Consider the following 15,136-nt stretch of genomic DNA (forward strand, 5'->3'; position numbering starts at 1 on the left):
GTTAAATGTAAACTCTGTAAAACTAAAGTGAACGGGAAATACAGGTATAATTTCATAACACATTTTCTCTTTTCAAAAAAGAAATTATATTTCTTAGATCTGCTCACTAAAAAGTCCTAGAAACAGTGACCAACCCAGGAATAATGAGCACTACCAGGTTGAGGTCTTTAAATAATATTTCCTACAAAAAGGCAACAGGATTTCTTAGAGAAATAGCTGATTCCAGGTCTGGGTAGGAAGTGTACAAGATGAGCCTAAAACATAGGGCTTAACATTAGGATAACAAGGTAGCTATCAGAAATTACTGGGGTTCTTTCAAAATACTAGCACTGGACCAAACCCCTAGTGGCCAACGATGGGACAATTTAACCATCAATAAGAACAATAGCTACAGGGGCACCTAGATGGCTGTAGGTTAAGCATCTGCCTTGGGCTCAGGTCATGATGCCAGGGTCCCAGATTCAAGCCCCATTTTGGGCTCTCCAATCAGTGAGGAGCCTGCTTCTCCCTCCCATTGCCTGCCAGTCTGCGTACTTGTGGTCACATTATCTCTCTCTCCCTCTCTCTCTAATAAATAAATAAAAATCCTTTTAAAAAAAAGAATAATAGCTAAAATGGATTAAAGTGTATCCCATTGTGTTTAAATCTGTGAATTCATGATGGCACTCAACAAAATAATAACTTTATTGATCATCTTTGATAAATACTAGGGAACCAACTCACTATTTTGAAAACTGATAAATCCATTATTTACAATGGCCAAATTATGGAAGCAGCCCAGATGTCCATCGACAGATAAATGGATACAGAAGAAGTGGTGTATCCATTCATCTTTGACACCAAGGACACCAAGGCTCCTTCCACAGTTTGGCTATTGTAGACATTACTGCTAGAAACATTGGGATGCAAGTGTCCGGTGTCCTGGGGCTTGGGTTAACTGAGTGACGGGCACTGAGGGGGGCACTTGACGGGATGAGCGCTGGGTGTTATGCTATATGTTGGCAAATTGAACTCCAATAAAAAAATATACAAAAATTTAAAAATTTAAAAATAAAAAAGTGGTGTATGGAATATTACTCAGCCATGAAAAGAATGAAATCTTGCCGTTTGTAACAAATGGATAGAATTCTAGAGTACAATGCTAAGTTAAAATAAGTCAGTCAGAGAAAGACAAATAGCATATGATCTCATTCATATGTGGAATTAAAGAAACAAAACAAACAAGCAAAGGGAAAAAAAGAGAAAGAGAGAAAGACAAACCAAGAAACAGACTCTTAACTATAGAGAACTGATGGCTACCAGAGGGGGATGGGGGGAAGAAATAGGGGATGGGGAGTAAAGAGTACACTTATCATGATTAAAAATAAACTAGTAGTTAAAGGGGCAAAATTATCTATTCCACCTTTCATATGTGAACTATACCTCACAATAACCAAAATTTTAATGAGGAGATATTTCTCTTTATAGTATAAAGTTATAGAGCTGATAAATGAAAAAATAGTGACAGACCTTGAATTGAATGTTACTTTTTGCAGCCCTTAATTGAATAAAGAATCTAAGCAACTATCATCAAAGGCTGCTAACATCAGTGAAAGAGAGATAACCAGACAACATGATGGAAGTACACACCTCACTTAGGAGTTGTTCTTGCTTTTTAAAAAAAAAAAAAAAAACTGAACCTGAATCTGAATCTGTGCAAGTCTCCAGTCCTAACTACCAATTCACAGGAATAACATCATAGGGATGCAATCAGAAAATCCAGACTCTGGGAAACCCTACGGTGCAAACAACCCAGTTTTTTCCACTAATAACATGCAAGGGGGAGAGAAACAGACAGACACACACACACACACCCCCCAAGACCTACAGATTTAAAATGATTTAAGAAACACATCAGGGGGACACCTGAGTGGCTCAGTGGTTAGGCGCCTGCCTTCAGCCCAGGGCGTGATCCTGGAGTCCCAGGATCAAGTCCCATATCGGGCTCCCTGCATGGAGCCTGCTTCTCTCTCTACCTCTCTCTCTCTCTACCTCTCTCTCTCTCTCTCTCTCTCTGTCTCTCATGAATAAACAAACAAAATCTTAAAAAAAAAAAATCAGCCAATTACAATGTAGGATCCTATTTGGATTCTGATTTCAAATACAGGAGGAAATAAATGTTGAACAAATATTTGATTTTATTAACGTTTTATTGTTAACTTGGAGCTTTGATAGCTATTGTGGATTTGTTTGTTTATGTCCTTATCGTTTAGAGATACATACTGAAAATTTTACAGATAAAATTATATGCTGCTTTGGATTTACCTCAAAATAACCAAGGGCCAAGGAAGAAAGTAGGAGGTGAGTATAAATGAAACAAGATTGGCCATGAGTTGATCAATGTTGACACTGGGTGATAAATACATGGCCATTCATTTTACTATTCTCTCTACTTTTGTACGGGTTTGAAATTTTTTTTTTAATTTATTTTTTATTGGTGTTCAATTTACTAACATACAGAATAACCCCCAGTGCCCGTCACCCATTCACTCCCACCCCCGCCCTCCTCCCCTTCCACCACCCCTAGTTCGTTTCCCAGAGTTAGGAGTCTTTACGTTCTGTCTTCCTTTCTGATATTTCCCACACATTTCTTCTCCCTTCCCTTATATTCCCTTTCACTATTATTTATATTCCCCAAATGAATGAGAACATATAATGTTTGTCCTTCTCCGACTGGCTTACTTCACTCAGCATAATACCCTCCAGTGAAATTTTTCACAATAAAAGGTTTTTTAAATATATCCATACAGAGCCAGAAAAACGCTTTTCTCTGGTTGCCTCCCTAATCTATTCTGTTCTCTGGCACCTAGAAGACTGGTATAAAGTAATAATAATAATAGTAATATCAACAACAAAGCCAGCATTTTTGGAGCACATACTTCCTATGTGCAAACTCATTAGCCTTTTATGAATATTTTCGTTCAATCCTGACGAAAATCCCAAAGTAAATACGATGATCATTCCCATTTTACAGGTGAGGAGCCTGAGGGAGAGAGGACTGATGAAGGAGCCAAGCCTCAAAGCCATCTTATAAGCACCAAGCTACAAAGGGCAAAAGATGAGAAGCTGGTTCTCCCATCCTCGGTCTTCCCTTTTGGGGGCTAAGCCCTGAGCCCGTTCACTCTGCCGCTCCCACCACCACCCACCGTCCTGGGAACATGTGCCAAAAGCTAGAAAAGCGGTTGCGTTTCTCTCGTTGCCCGCCCTTCCCGGCCGCCCGCGGAGATGCCCAGCGGCTGTGGGGCCTCCTCCATCCAGCCCAGACGCCAGCGCACGGACGTGCCAGGGCGGCGTGGCTCACCTGGACCGCGGTGCCTCTTCTCCATCCAGATGTAGCAGTTGTTCTGCGCCACCCCAGTCTGCGAGTCCAGGAAGGGGAGGCGCACGCTGCGTTCTGCGCAGAGCCGCGAGTTATAGCTCCGGCAGTGCTCGATGGCTTCCTTGTAGAACTGGTCCCCAAGCCTGCCCAGGAGAGGGAGAGAGACAGGGGTGAGGCCAGGGAACACACCCAGAGGGAAACTGAGGTTACTCACCTACCTCCCTGGGGAGCTTATGCAGTTATGAAGACCCAGGCAAGGAGTACCAAGAGCCTTGCCAAGGGACAGATTCCGACTTGGTGTCAGGTCTCAACCAGGTTCTGTTTCCCATACCAAATCCACCAGGGAATTCAGAATCCCCTTGAACAAAGAGCCTAGGGCCCCTAGATAAACCACCAGTAAAAGTGACCAGTCCCTGTTCCAGGAAGCATGAGATCCCGTTCTGGAATAGAAGTGTCTCTGGAACAATCTTCTACCTGGGTTCTACCAGGAGCTCAGGCTTCTAGAGCCCCCTCACTAACATCCTCTGTTAGCCACACTTTGTTCTCAGTAATCGCCAGCAAAAGCACTCTAGAATGAACCCAACACCAGCATAGAGGGACAGCTTTCCATTACAATAGAAGAGAAACACACCCCATATAAACACAGACCAGAAGGGTAGAGGAAATATCCCATAAAAGCAGAGAGAGCTATTATGGTGAAAGTAGGCACAGAGGAGCATGCACCAATCTTTTAAAACCACACACTAAAGGAAAATAACGTTCTAAATGAAAACAGAGAGAGAGTTTGCGATAATAGTTGAATTTTGAATTCAAGATAATTTAATTCTTGGGATCTAAACCGCAAATAGAAAGACCTTCCTGATTTGTTGGAGTGGTGATCTGATTAAACAAAGTAAATTTTATGTTCCTGAATCTTTTGTATCCTTGGACCTGTGGTGATGCTACTAAATTTTAAGAGAGTATCCTTTTCAAGAACCAAAAACATAACATTGGTAAAACTGATCAAATATAAAGCATAAAAAAAAAATCAGAGAGATCAAATACCTAACAAATAAAAGACAGGCACATGTTGGAGGTTAATAAATGTCTCAAGGAAATACGAATGTAATAACATAATCTCTGCCAGGTAGACTTGCACTTCTTTGTGGGGCGGTGGGAGGAAAGGCAGGAAGAGGAGGAGCCACAAGGATTGCAGGGCCAGAGGGAGAATTAAGTAGCTCATTTTGAAGCAACATTATGAATGTCCCTTTGTTTTGATTCTATGTAGATTTGAAGAAGCCAAAATCAGGGTGAGAAAGTCTCTAAGTCAAAAATAATGTATAGTTCTTAACCAAAATATTTAGAGGACTAAAGAAAGCAAAATTTTAGAGGGATTTTTGTACTCTTTAAAAAAAAAAAAAATCAGGGGATCAGAGTCTACCAAAGAGTTTGAAGAAAATTTCTTATTCTGGGAGGATACAACCATGGAAGCTTCTGAGGCATCTTTTGGAAATCGCTTATGGACATGCCTCCTCAAAAAAAGCCCCTTGCTCCTTTTCCCCCTGTGAACATCTTCAGCCTCACAAGGAAGGCATAACGTGCTCAGAAAGTGTCCTAGCAGTTGCAAAACCAAACTGTAATCAAATTATAATAGCCACACAGCTGGAAATGAATTGGGGGGATGGAAGCCCATTAAAATGCTATAAAACGGAACATGAGCTGATGTAATCAAAGATGGTAACAAGGATCATGAGATTGATCAAAAATAAAGAACCATTTCCTACAAAGCGTTCACATCTGTGTCCCACCAGCTTAAATGTCCCCGCTGCTAAGGCGACAGAGCTCAGTGCAAACAGAACTTTTCCAGACAGCTCAGCCCAGGCAAGATGACACACAGCCCCATCCAGGGTGTCCTGGATGTTCCAGCTCCTTCATGAAACCGCGACCAGCCACGCCACATTGATGAGAACTGACAAGAACACATAACAGAGAGGTGTCCGATGTGAGAAACAGTCATCTGGTTTCCCACGATCTTTTGGCAGATGGCCAAAATAGATATTAACTCTTCCAACCCCGGAAATTCTGCTGAAAGAGAATCCATAAAACAAGCAAACAGTACACTAGAACCCATAGACTGGGGAGAAGGCTTCCACTCTCAAAACAAACTCTGGAAGCCGGCATAAAAGAAAACGAGTACAGGATCTCAAATTAGACTCTTCTTCATTCGCTCCTAACTTGCTTCCCACAGCTTCAGTCCCAAAGAGAGAAACAAGAAAGGGAAGTTGCTGAAAACGAAAAGTGCGTTTGGCCAAGTCCGTGCCCCACACCAAATGGAACAAGAAAGTCAAACAAAGTGGTGCGTTGGGTGAAAATTAATTTCATCTTAAATACTTTCCACTTTCCGTAACATGCGATGTTATTAGTAACAGGCATGCTGGGGGGAAATGTGTATTTTTAAACGTAATCTTTGTGTGAACGATACCTCTCTTACCTAAACAGAGAAAACCTTCTTCGGACTGGAACAACGTATTAAAGATTGAACCTGCAAAAATGTGACATCCAACACCCTCTCTGCCCGCACCCCCCTAACCCCGTCTCCAGGCAAGTCACTTTTAAACAGACCAGGCATTGGCAAAGACTCGGAAACAAAAGTTTAAAGCCTTTCTCAAGATACAGGAGGGGAAAAGAGACTTCAGCCTCTTTGATAAATTCAAGCAGCACCTCTCCAAAAGTTAATTAGCCAAAATCTTCACAGGGCTTGTTCTGCTCTCCAGAAGAAAATCGATGGCCAGGTCTCCCTAACCCGTGGAAAGCAATTTAAAAAGGAGAGAGGACAAATGTCCTGTTCAATATGGGATTTCTTTGAAAAAGAAAAAAAAAAATCCCACAATGATAGGATCCCAGGGGTGACATTTGCATTCAAGGTGCAAGGGGCAGAGAGAGCAGGGAAAGGCTGGCAGAGTGACTCATTTCTGTGGAGCGGTGACCAGCATGCCCCAGGCTGGGTCAGGCACGGCCCAGCCTCAGCCATCACCTGTCTGCATCAAACCAAGAGGGCTGGATTACCACGGGATGATAGATGTCTTGGGCTGGAAGAAGCTGGCACAAGGCAGAGTAGAATGATGTTCTCATCAACAGCCTACTTCAGGCTACCCAAGGCTGCAATCAGAAGCAGGAAAGGCACAGGAGAACAAATTGCTGGGCTCCCTGCCTGTTAGAGCAGGAGCCCCCCACAGCCTGCAGCTTGGAACAGGGCTGGCTGCCCAGTTCTGGGGGCACCGTGAGGGATGAGATCCCTCAGCGATCAAATCTGGAGTAAGGGAGTCATAGCTCTCAGAACTTTCCAGTGACCCTCCTTGAGCATAACTATGGAAAAAACATTCCAGGGAACCAAAGAGGATTCAGAGGGGTACAAATAAGACTCCTCTAAAACGATTGCCAACTAGGCTCCAAATGTCCTTTCAGAGCCCATCACGGCCCCTCCAAGACCCTCTGCTCCTTTTCTTCTCATGCTTCCACCTCTCTCTCTCAACACCATGCCTATTCGCTTAGATTCCATATCCACTGCCCTGAGCTAACTCTCAGGTCCAATCCTCCAACCCAGATACCTGGGGCTCCTCTCTCTTCACTGTCCCTCTGGTCCTGTGTTCTGACCCAAGAACAGGTGGTCCTGCCATCCCCCAAACACGTGTCCAAAAGCAAATTCCTCATCTCCTGCCAGTAGCTTGCTCCCTCCCCAGAGTCTCCATTCTTCTGTGGTTGGGGGTGGTGTTGGGGTGGAGGGAAACCTGAGAGAACACCACTCTTATATCTCCCCAGCAAGGTGTCCCTGATCCTTCCCCTTCCTTCATCCCATCTGGCATTGGATTCTTCCCTTTCTCAGGAAGTTGCCCCTTCTTTCCATTCCCGCTGCATGGCCACCAGTCCCTTTTGACTAAAAACAGGACCTTGGCCCATCATTGCTATTTGTGCACATAAACAGAGATAAGCAGAGATAACAAGAAGTCCTAGCCTGTGGCAGGATTTCTGGCCCCTCCATCCCCGCCATGGGCCCCTCCTCTTCTCTGTGGGCACCTGGATTTCCTGCTGTCTCACCCAGCTGCCCACACTTCCACCACCGCCCACAAATGCACATTAAGACTCATCTACACCATACATTAATTTCCTCCTGTTTACATTGAAGTATATTGAACTCTAACTGCACTGTGGAAAGCCATCTCCCATTTATGTAGCATTTTATAATAACTAGCAAGCAGGGGGCAATATTCTGGAAGATGCAAGAACCTTTCCATTTTCCTCACCGTTACAGTCCCTAAAGCTGCCCTTCGAAGAGAGCCAGGTTGAGTGTTTGCTGTGGACTGAATTGTTTCCCCTGAAATTCATCTGTGGAAGCCCGAACCTCCCAATGCTCTAGTATTTGGAGATGGGGCCTATGGGAGGTAATTAGTTCATGAGGATGGAACCCTCATGATTGGATTGGTGCCCCTATAAGAAGAGAGAGAAGAATGACCTCTCTCTCATTCTCTCCCTCTCTCTCTCTTCCCCCAAAGAGCAGCATTTTCTGCCACTTTGTGGCATACTAGCTGCTTCAGCTGGTTGGTACCTTCCACACCACACACACACACACACACACACACGGACTCACTGATGCAGTGTCTTTGAGGCTGGTGGATGCCAACCCAAACTTCCATCCTAAGACTTTAAGCAGCAGGGTGGCTGGGGCCAAACCTCAGGCAACAAGGGGAGCTGAATAGCTGTTGCATGATGATCCCAGCAGCCCAAAGCCCGCCCCAAATACAAAAACAGCACCTGGCTTATTTCCTGCTCTATCCCCAAGCCCAGCACAGAACTTGCCATATTGGGTTGAATGGTGAATGAATGAATGAATGAATGAATCTTCGTCTGACCTTCCTGTATATATGAATCAGACCACCCTACCCCTGGACCCCAATACCCTTTACTCAAGTCCTTCCTTCAACCTGAAATTCTTGCCTCTTGCCCCTGGCCTGGCCAATCTTAATCTGTTCAAGGGCCAGCTGAAGGCTTGCTTCTTCCAGGACACACACCCACCCCCAACCCAGTTATCCCTGCCAACAGTGTTTGCCCTCCGCCCTCTCAGAGCTCCCCGACTGTCTCAGTTGTGTTTGGCCGGTCTCTACCATCCTTCTTATCTCTTCCCACTCAACTAGATTATAAGAATCTTGAAGACAGGAACCAAGAGCTATGTATGTCCATGTTAGCCAACCAAGCACAGTGCTCACACTACAGAGAACATGATAAATATTGATTACTTGATTGAAATGTCAGGTCATCCTAATGGAAGCTTCCCAGCTGGGAGATGCTGGGGGACACTCTTTCTCCATATGCTGATGAGGTGAGCCTGAAACTATCTGGCTTCTCCAGAGCACAAGCTTAGGCAGCTGAAAATGGATATCCTGCAAGCTTGAATCTCACTGAATTTTCCCTATCATCTTAAAAAAGATCCCTTTGGCTTTCAAGATTTTCATTTCTCCACCTACAATATTCGTGCCACTGTGCAAGACACAGAACTAATATTCCCCTTCTCTGAACTTTACAAGAAGCTCGCTGAATGTGGTGCTGTCATCAGAACACCTTAGGAGGACTAGCTCTTCCTCTGCTGATGCAGATGTGCCTTCGGTGCTTATCAAGAATGCCATCACCCCAGTCTCCAGAAGAATGGTCTAGGGAGTGGCGCTCAAACTTTGGGTTGTGTCAGAATCAGTGGGGGCAAGTGGGGCTGTGAAATTCTGATTCTGGAGGTCTGGCATGTAATCTAGACATCTGCATTTTTGACAGATCCCCCAGTAATTCTGAGAAATATGAGACTCACTGACCTGAGGATAACTCCCCACTCTCCAAAGCAAGGGGAAGAACAAGAGGGCCTTGTGGTGATGTCTTTCGGCCACATTCTAATGGCAGAGCAGGAATGCCCAGCTAGCTGACTTTAACTCAGCTGGGTTTGTTCCTGAAATTTCTTTTCTGGCAGCTGGCATGGATTAAGCAGCACTAACCTGTAGCACACTAGCCCCACAGAAATCCTCATCCCTCGTGAAACATCCAAGAGGCCTGGTTAAGGCAAATTTATGGAGAAGATCCTAACTAACATTCTTTGAGTCACTCTGGCAGTAACTCTGACCTTCAAACATCGCAAGAAAGTCACCTTGGGGACAAGGGTGTTGCCTTGCAAAAGCCAAATCTGATGAAGAATTTGAACCCTAAAACCCCTATCATGACTTAAATGCCATGCAGTCTGATGTTCAGGCCTGCTAGACCCAATAAATCCCTTTTCCAGCATCTACTCTGGTGAAGACTTTTCAGGGACTTATTATGCAAAGCTGCCTAAGCAAGACGGAATTTATGTTGAACCTGGCCATGATTTCTGAGCTGCCACTGGGTGTTCTGATGACATACGCAACTCAGGGTTGGTGTCAAGGGGCTGCCAAGGACAAGAGACTGGAGGCAGGAGGGGAAAAAGGATGATTCCTTCCAGTAAATAATGGAGGTGTGGGGGGGTCAGGAAAGGGGGATGCTCCAGAGAGGAAGAGGACTGTAGCCTTTCTTGTATCCAAGGTTTGCCTTTCAAATGGCATCCAGACGTGACAAAATAAATCTCTTCTCTGGAGGCTAAAGAATGTGTAGAATGCAACCAACTTTCAAAAGTGGGGAAAAAAAAAAAAAAGACTGCTTTATCTTAGGGTAAAGCATACCTAGAAAGAAAACACACGCCCATCACAGAAACTTCATTGATTAAGAAAGTATTTTTAGTTTCCCTGGTTCATAGGCTGAGTCCTCTCTGAAACCCCAGCTATGAGCTGGGCACCCAGATGTTGTCCCTCAGGTGTGCTTGCCAGTAGAAGGGGAACATTGATTAGAGACAATTCTCGGATAAACATATCCTCAGACCCCATCTTCGCTGCTGGAATACGAGGGCCTCAAGGCTGTCCTCCCCGATAAAGGGAATATTGGCCTGGCATTTAAAACACAGCCACAAATAACACATCCTCGGTAGTCAATTCTCAATGCAGCAGTCCAAGTGATCTTTTTAAAATGGAAATCAGATCATGACATTCTCCTTCTTAAATCCCTCCAATGGCTTTCACAGCACTCAAAATAAAATCCAAACTCCTTCTCCTAGCTGTAGGCCCCCAGACTGTCTGGCCATGTCCACCTTTCCTACTTCCTCTTGTCCCCTGCCCTCTTGTCCACTCAACCCCATCCTCACTGCACTTCTCTCTGTCCTTTGTATATACCAAAATCATCCCACCTCAGGACTCTTGAACATGCTATTTCCTCTCGTTGTATACAGCTCCCCCAGGTCTTCTCATGGCTGGGTTCTTCTCAGAAGAGTCTTCTTTGACCCACCCTAAGGCAGCCCACTCTACTCCACCCCTGCCTTAGTCCTTGCTATGTCCCATTCTGTTTTATTTTTTTCATTATACTCACCGACTACCAACCTTTTTCTGCTTTTTTCTTTGCTTGCTGGTTGTCTCTACATAACAAAATTATGAACTCCGTAAGAGCAGGGTGTTTATTTCTCTTGTCTACCACTCTCTGAACCTAACACATGATCTGGCGCAAAGGTAATGGCTCAACAGATAACACCGAAAAAAAATTAGTGAAAATCCCAGGCTACCTGCAACAGCCAGCTGGGCTGGTACAGGAGCCTGGCTCCCCAGAGGGCAAGAAGGTCATTGCTAGGGAGAGGTCCCAACACAGGGAATGAGAATGACACCACCACCTTCTCACTTCTGATCCTCCCTGCCTGACACACTCATCACTGGATTAGGAGCCTATTCCACAGTCCATACTTGAATCTTGCTCGGGACCCAATGGATGCCACACAAACACTACAAAACCTGCAGAGAAGTAGGGTCAAGGGAATAAATGATGCCCTTCATGACATCAGCTCTTCTCTCCTATGCCCAAAAAGAACATTCCAGGCCTGATACTAGCACTGTAAACTAGCAGTGCCAGACGATGGTCCCCAATGTACCTACTCCAGTTTCCTGAAAGGACCTGTCTCTGAATTAACCTCCTCTGCATGTTCTTTCCCTGAGAGCTGATCCATGTCCTCTTCCAGAGCCCCCAGCCTATGGGTAGTGGCAGGGGCAGGAGCAGGATGGGGGTGGGGAAGCACTGCTTGACGGGAAATCAATGGGAACTTGAAGGTCATCCGGAGGGCGCTGTCTCCCCATCATGCACCTGCTGGGATGGGATTTGTGGTCCTGACCTCGCTTGGGGGCCTCTGCCCTCCTGTCAGAGTTGGTTAAAATCAGCCGGTAGAAGCAAACGCCCTGCAGACCAAATGATCTCCAGGCTGCCCTTCTAAGGGACATCAAGCCAAACAAAGAAGCACTGAGTCTCATTTAACCTGCCACTAGGTTGAGAGCCACCCCAATTTCTCTTGGCAGTCCTCTGAGAAAACTGCCTCAGGCCTGCTAGTTTTTGAGGCACATGCTTATAAACCTTTTAATAAGGACAAAACAAAGCCAGGATGACCAAGAGGCTGGTCATGTCGCCAAACTTAAATTCTCCGGTAGAAAAGATCGACCTATTCTGGGAAACAAAGAAGACCAAAACTAAAAGGTAAATGTACCCTAGAAATACCTAAATCTTCCCTTATAATCTCTACATCCTGGGATGAAGACAAAAGATATCAGAGCCTCCATACTGCTGAAGGGAAGCCTATTTTTCTTGCCAATCCAACAATATAAGGGGACCTGACTGTATTTAAAATCTGACCCTCCTTCCCTCATGGACCTGTTCTCAAGTTCCCATCCTCCCTCACTCCCTCCCTTCCCTCTATCCTACCTCATCAAGAGTCACTTGACATACAAGTCAGCCTACATCTCCAAGCCAAGAATTGAAGATGAATCAGGTATAAAAACGAGGAAGAGACATCCTTGGCGTATTTACAGAAGGGCAACAACAAGATGGTGGTAACAAAAACTGTGGCCTAGCCACCATTTACTGAGCACTTACTATATGCACCAGGTGCTGTTCTAAGCACTTGACAGATTATTTCATTTCATCCTCATCCAGCCCCATCTTATTATTTCCCTCCATTCCACAGATGAGGAAACAGAGGCACGCAGAGTGTTCAGTGTCTTGCACATGGTATCAGGTGATGCTATGAAGCTATAAATCCAGGCAATTTCAGTCCAGAACCTTGCTCTCAGCCTCTCACAGGGGCACCACTGCCCCCTCACTGAGAGTTGAACCTCCCAAACTGGAATAACCTGAACAGCACTCCTTTTACTGGGAGTGGGGAGGGGGGCACCAGGTTTTTCTAAAAGCATCACCGATTTGCTGGGTGATCTCAGCCATTTCTCTTCTTGTGCCTCAGTTTCCCAAACTGCCAACCAGTTCCAGAGGTACTGTTAGTCACAGAGCCTGTCACAGAGCCACCTCTTAGTAACTCAAGAAGTAGGTTGGTTATGGAGCTGCCTGAAAAGATACCATCAGAGAAATACAAAACGTTATTATGTGGTTTAGAAACCAAATCCATCCCACAGGTGAACAAGGGGAAACGGGCTTTGAGAAGCCCTGTGGCTCTCTCTGAATGTTAACTGAAGGGACAAAAAGCAAAATGCCAGATTACCATAAGAATTCCAGGTGCTAGAGATTGTCTAATGCAAAGGGCTTGCTGTACTGCCAGGAAAACCAATAACCAGAGAGGTGAAGTAATTTCCTCTAGTCACACGGGGGCCAGGGCTTAGATTAGATCCTCGGCAGCCAGGCTCCTAGTCCCAGGATTTCTCCACTGTCTCCAGCAGGGGTCTGCAAATGACAGCCCTGGGGCCACGTGTAGCCCCCACAAATTCCTACCAATAAAGTTTTATTGGAAGACAGCCACGTGCACTTATGTGCATATGGTCCGATCTCCTCTCAGGCGGCAACGGTGGCGTTGAGGAGTTCCAACAGTGATTGCGTGACCTGCAAAGCCTTCTGGACCTTTATGGAAAGTTTGCCAACTCCCGGTTTATAACCTAAGTCTCGAATGATGAAAAGACTCCACCCTTGGAATAAAAGAAAATAGCATGGGAGGCCGAGAGTCACAAAGCTCAAGCAGAGCATTTGACAATTATCCCAGCTTGGTACAACTTAATAAAAACCCATAAATATGGTTAATAATAAGGAAAACAAGCACGAGCTCACCCTACCTATTTAATAATTATTGTTAACTACAGCATGCAAAACTCATCACTGGAAATTACTTTTTTTTCTAGCCTCTCTCAAAAGCCCTTTCTCCTTAGAAGCCGCTGTTGGCCAATGAGCGAAGCAGGCTTCCCACAGTTGCAGAGGCCTCATCTCCTCCTGTGGAGTGAAAGTAGGGGCACTGAGATCACTGTCCCCTCCCTGAGTGCCCAAATCCTCCTTGACCCCTCTTTCCAAATAACACGATTATGAACCACCAGGCACAGATGAGGCTCTCGTCCAAGCTTCTCCTGCCTCCCATGCCTCCCTGCCTCCTTCAACCCCTCTCGCCTCTCCAGAAGCACTAGGCTTCCAGAAGCATCCCAGCCCTTGGCTGTTTGGGTGAGGACATTCTATCATGCCCTGGAGTGGAGGGATAGGGCTTGGTCCCGAGAGGCTCATGGGGAAATCAAGGCGGGACCTTGGGTCCTGGTCTAAGTTGGAATTTGGTCACTGTGTCTTCAGCAAGTCCATCAACCCCTCTGGACCCCAGGTTCTCCTCTGTCAAATGGAGAGAATCCTCTTCACATATACCAGACGATGGAAAATACAGAGTCAGAATGGACAGACAGGGCAAGCCAGCCAGGCAGCACCCAGGGTCCAATCTCACCAGGATTAGAACATCACCAGAACTGTGGAGTTTGGAGAGGCTTATATTCAACAGCATTATCTGAGGCAGAGAACTTCGATATATTGGACACATTTTGCGTGGCCCAGGCCCAGCTTACACTGAGGTGCAAGCAATCAGTAGTAACAACTCCTGCTTCCCCCCTCAAACGTGCCCTTGGCTGGTAGCAGATAGGCTGTGTGGGGTCAGAGGGAGGTAAGAGCCCCTCCACCCTGAACACGGTCAGCGATGGCAATAAATAGGCTTGGAGGGAAATCACATCCAGTCTGGCCAAGAACTGGGGTGTGGGTCGGGGCCGAAACTGGACAACTCAGGACCAGAGAGGAAAGGCTGTTTCCAGTTGTCCCTCATCAGGCCTTCTGCCTTTTTCTATAGTTGTTAAACAAATACTTAGAGAACATGAGCCAAAGCATGAGCTCCCTACCAGGAGGCCCACAGGCTTGGAGAGAAGAGGGGGCTTCAGAAAGTTCTACGAGCAGGAGATGTGCCAACAGGTGCCCACTACCTGCCCACTGTGCTAAGCACCTGACCTCCCTTCTCTTCATCCCTGGGACCAGGTATGGTCCTGGCCCTTCCCAGAGCCTGACGCTGACCCAACAGCACTAGGTAAGGGCATTTCTGGGGACCTGGGCCCAAGGGAAGAACCTTAGGGCTTCCTTCTGTTAGTCAAGACTCTTCCCCACAGGGGCTGCACCTCGTCCACCAATCTCTGCTGAACTTCAGGGGTGCGGGGGGGTGGTGGTGTGCTGTGTTCTGGGACCTCCATCATTACGAGAGCCAAGAGGCAAGCAAAGAGAAGCGTCCCAAAGAGCCTGCTTGAGCAGTAGGCTGAGGTCTGTAGGGGAGGAGGGCCGGACGGGCAGCTGATTAGAGGAAAGGCAAGACAGAAGGAAGAGGAGGGGAATGGGGGGCGAGGAGGGGACAGGAGTCAATATTTGTGGAGGGGGGATGGC

At 46.0% G+C, this 15,136-nt stretch overlaps 1 protein-coding gene across 7 annotated transcripts in view; it reads right to left on the reverse strand.

The window, feature by feature from the left end:
- DPF3 (double PHD fingers 3) overlaps positions 1-15,136 on the reverse strand; it is a 259,412-nt gene that overhangs the window by 154,312 nt on the left and 89,964 nt on the right. For all 7 annotated transcript variants that reach the window (XR_012036880.1, XM_072839187.1, XM_072839184.1 and 4 more), the window contains exon 2: positions 3,341-3,501. Coding sequence is in view for 6 of the 7 variants with exons in the window: in XM_072839187.1 (XP_072695288.1) it covers positions 3,341-3,501 (161 nt within the window). In the remaining variant the exon portion in view is untranslated. The remainder of the gene's footprint in view (positions 1-3,340; positions 3,502-15,136) is intronic.

The sequence above is a fragment of the Canis lupus genome, chromosome 9 (genome assembly GCF_048164855.1).
Source record: "Canis lupus baileyi chromosome 9, mCanLup2.hap1, whole genome shotgun sequence".
NCBI lineage: Eukaryota > Metazoa > Chordata > Mammalia > Carnivora > Canidae > Canis > Canis lupus.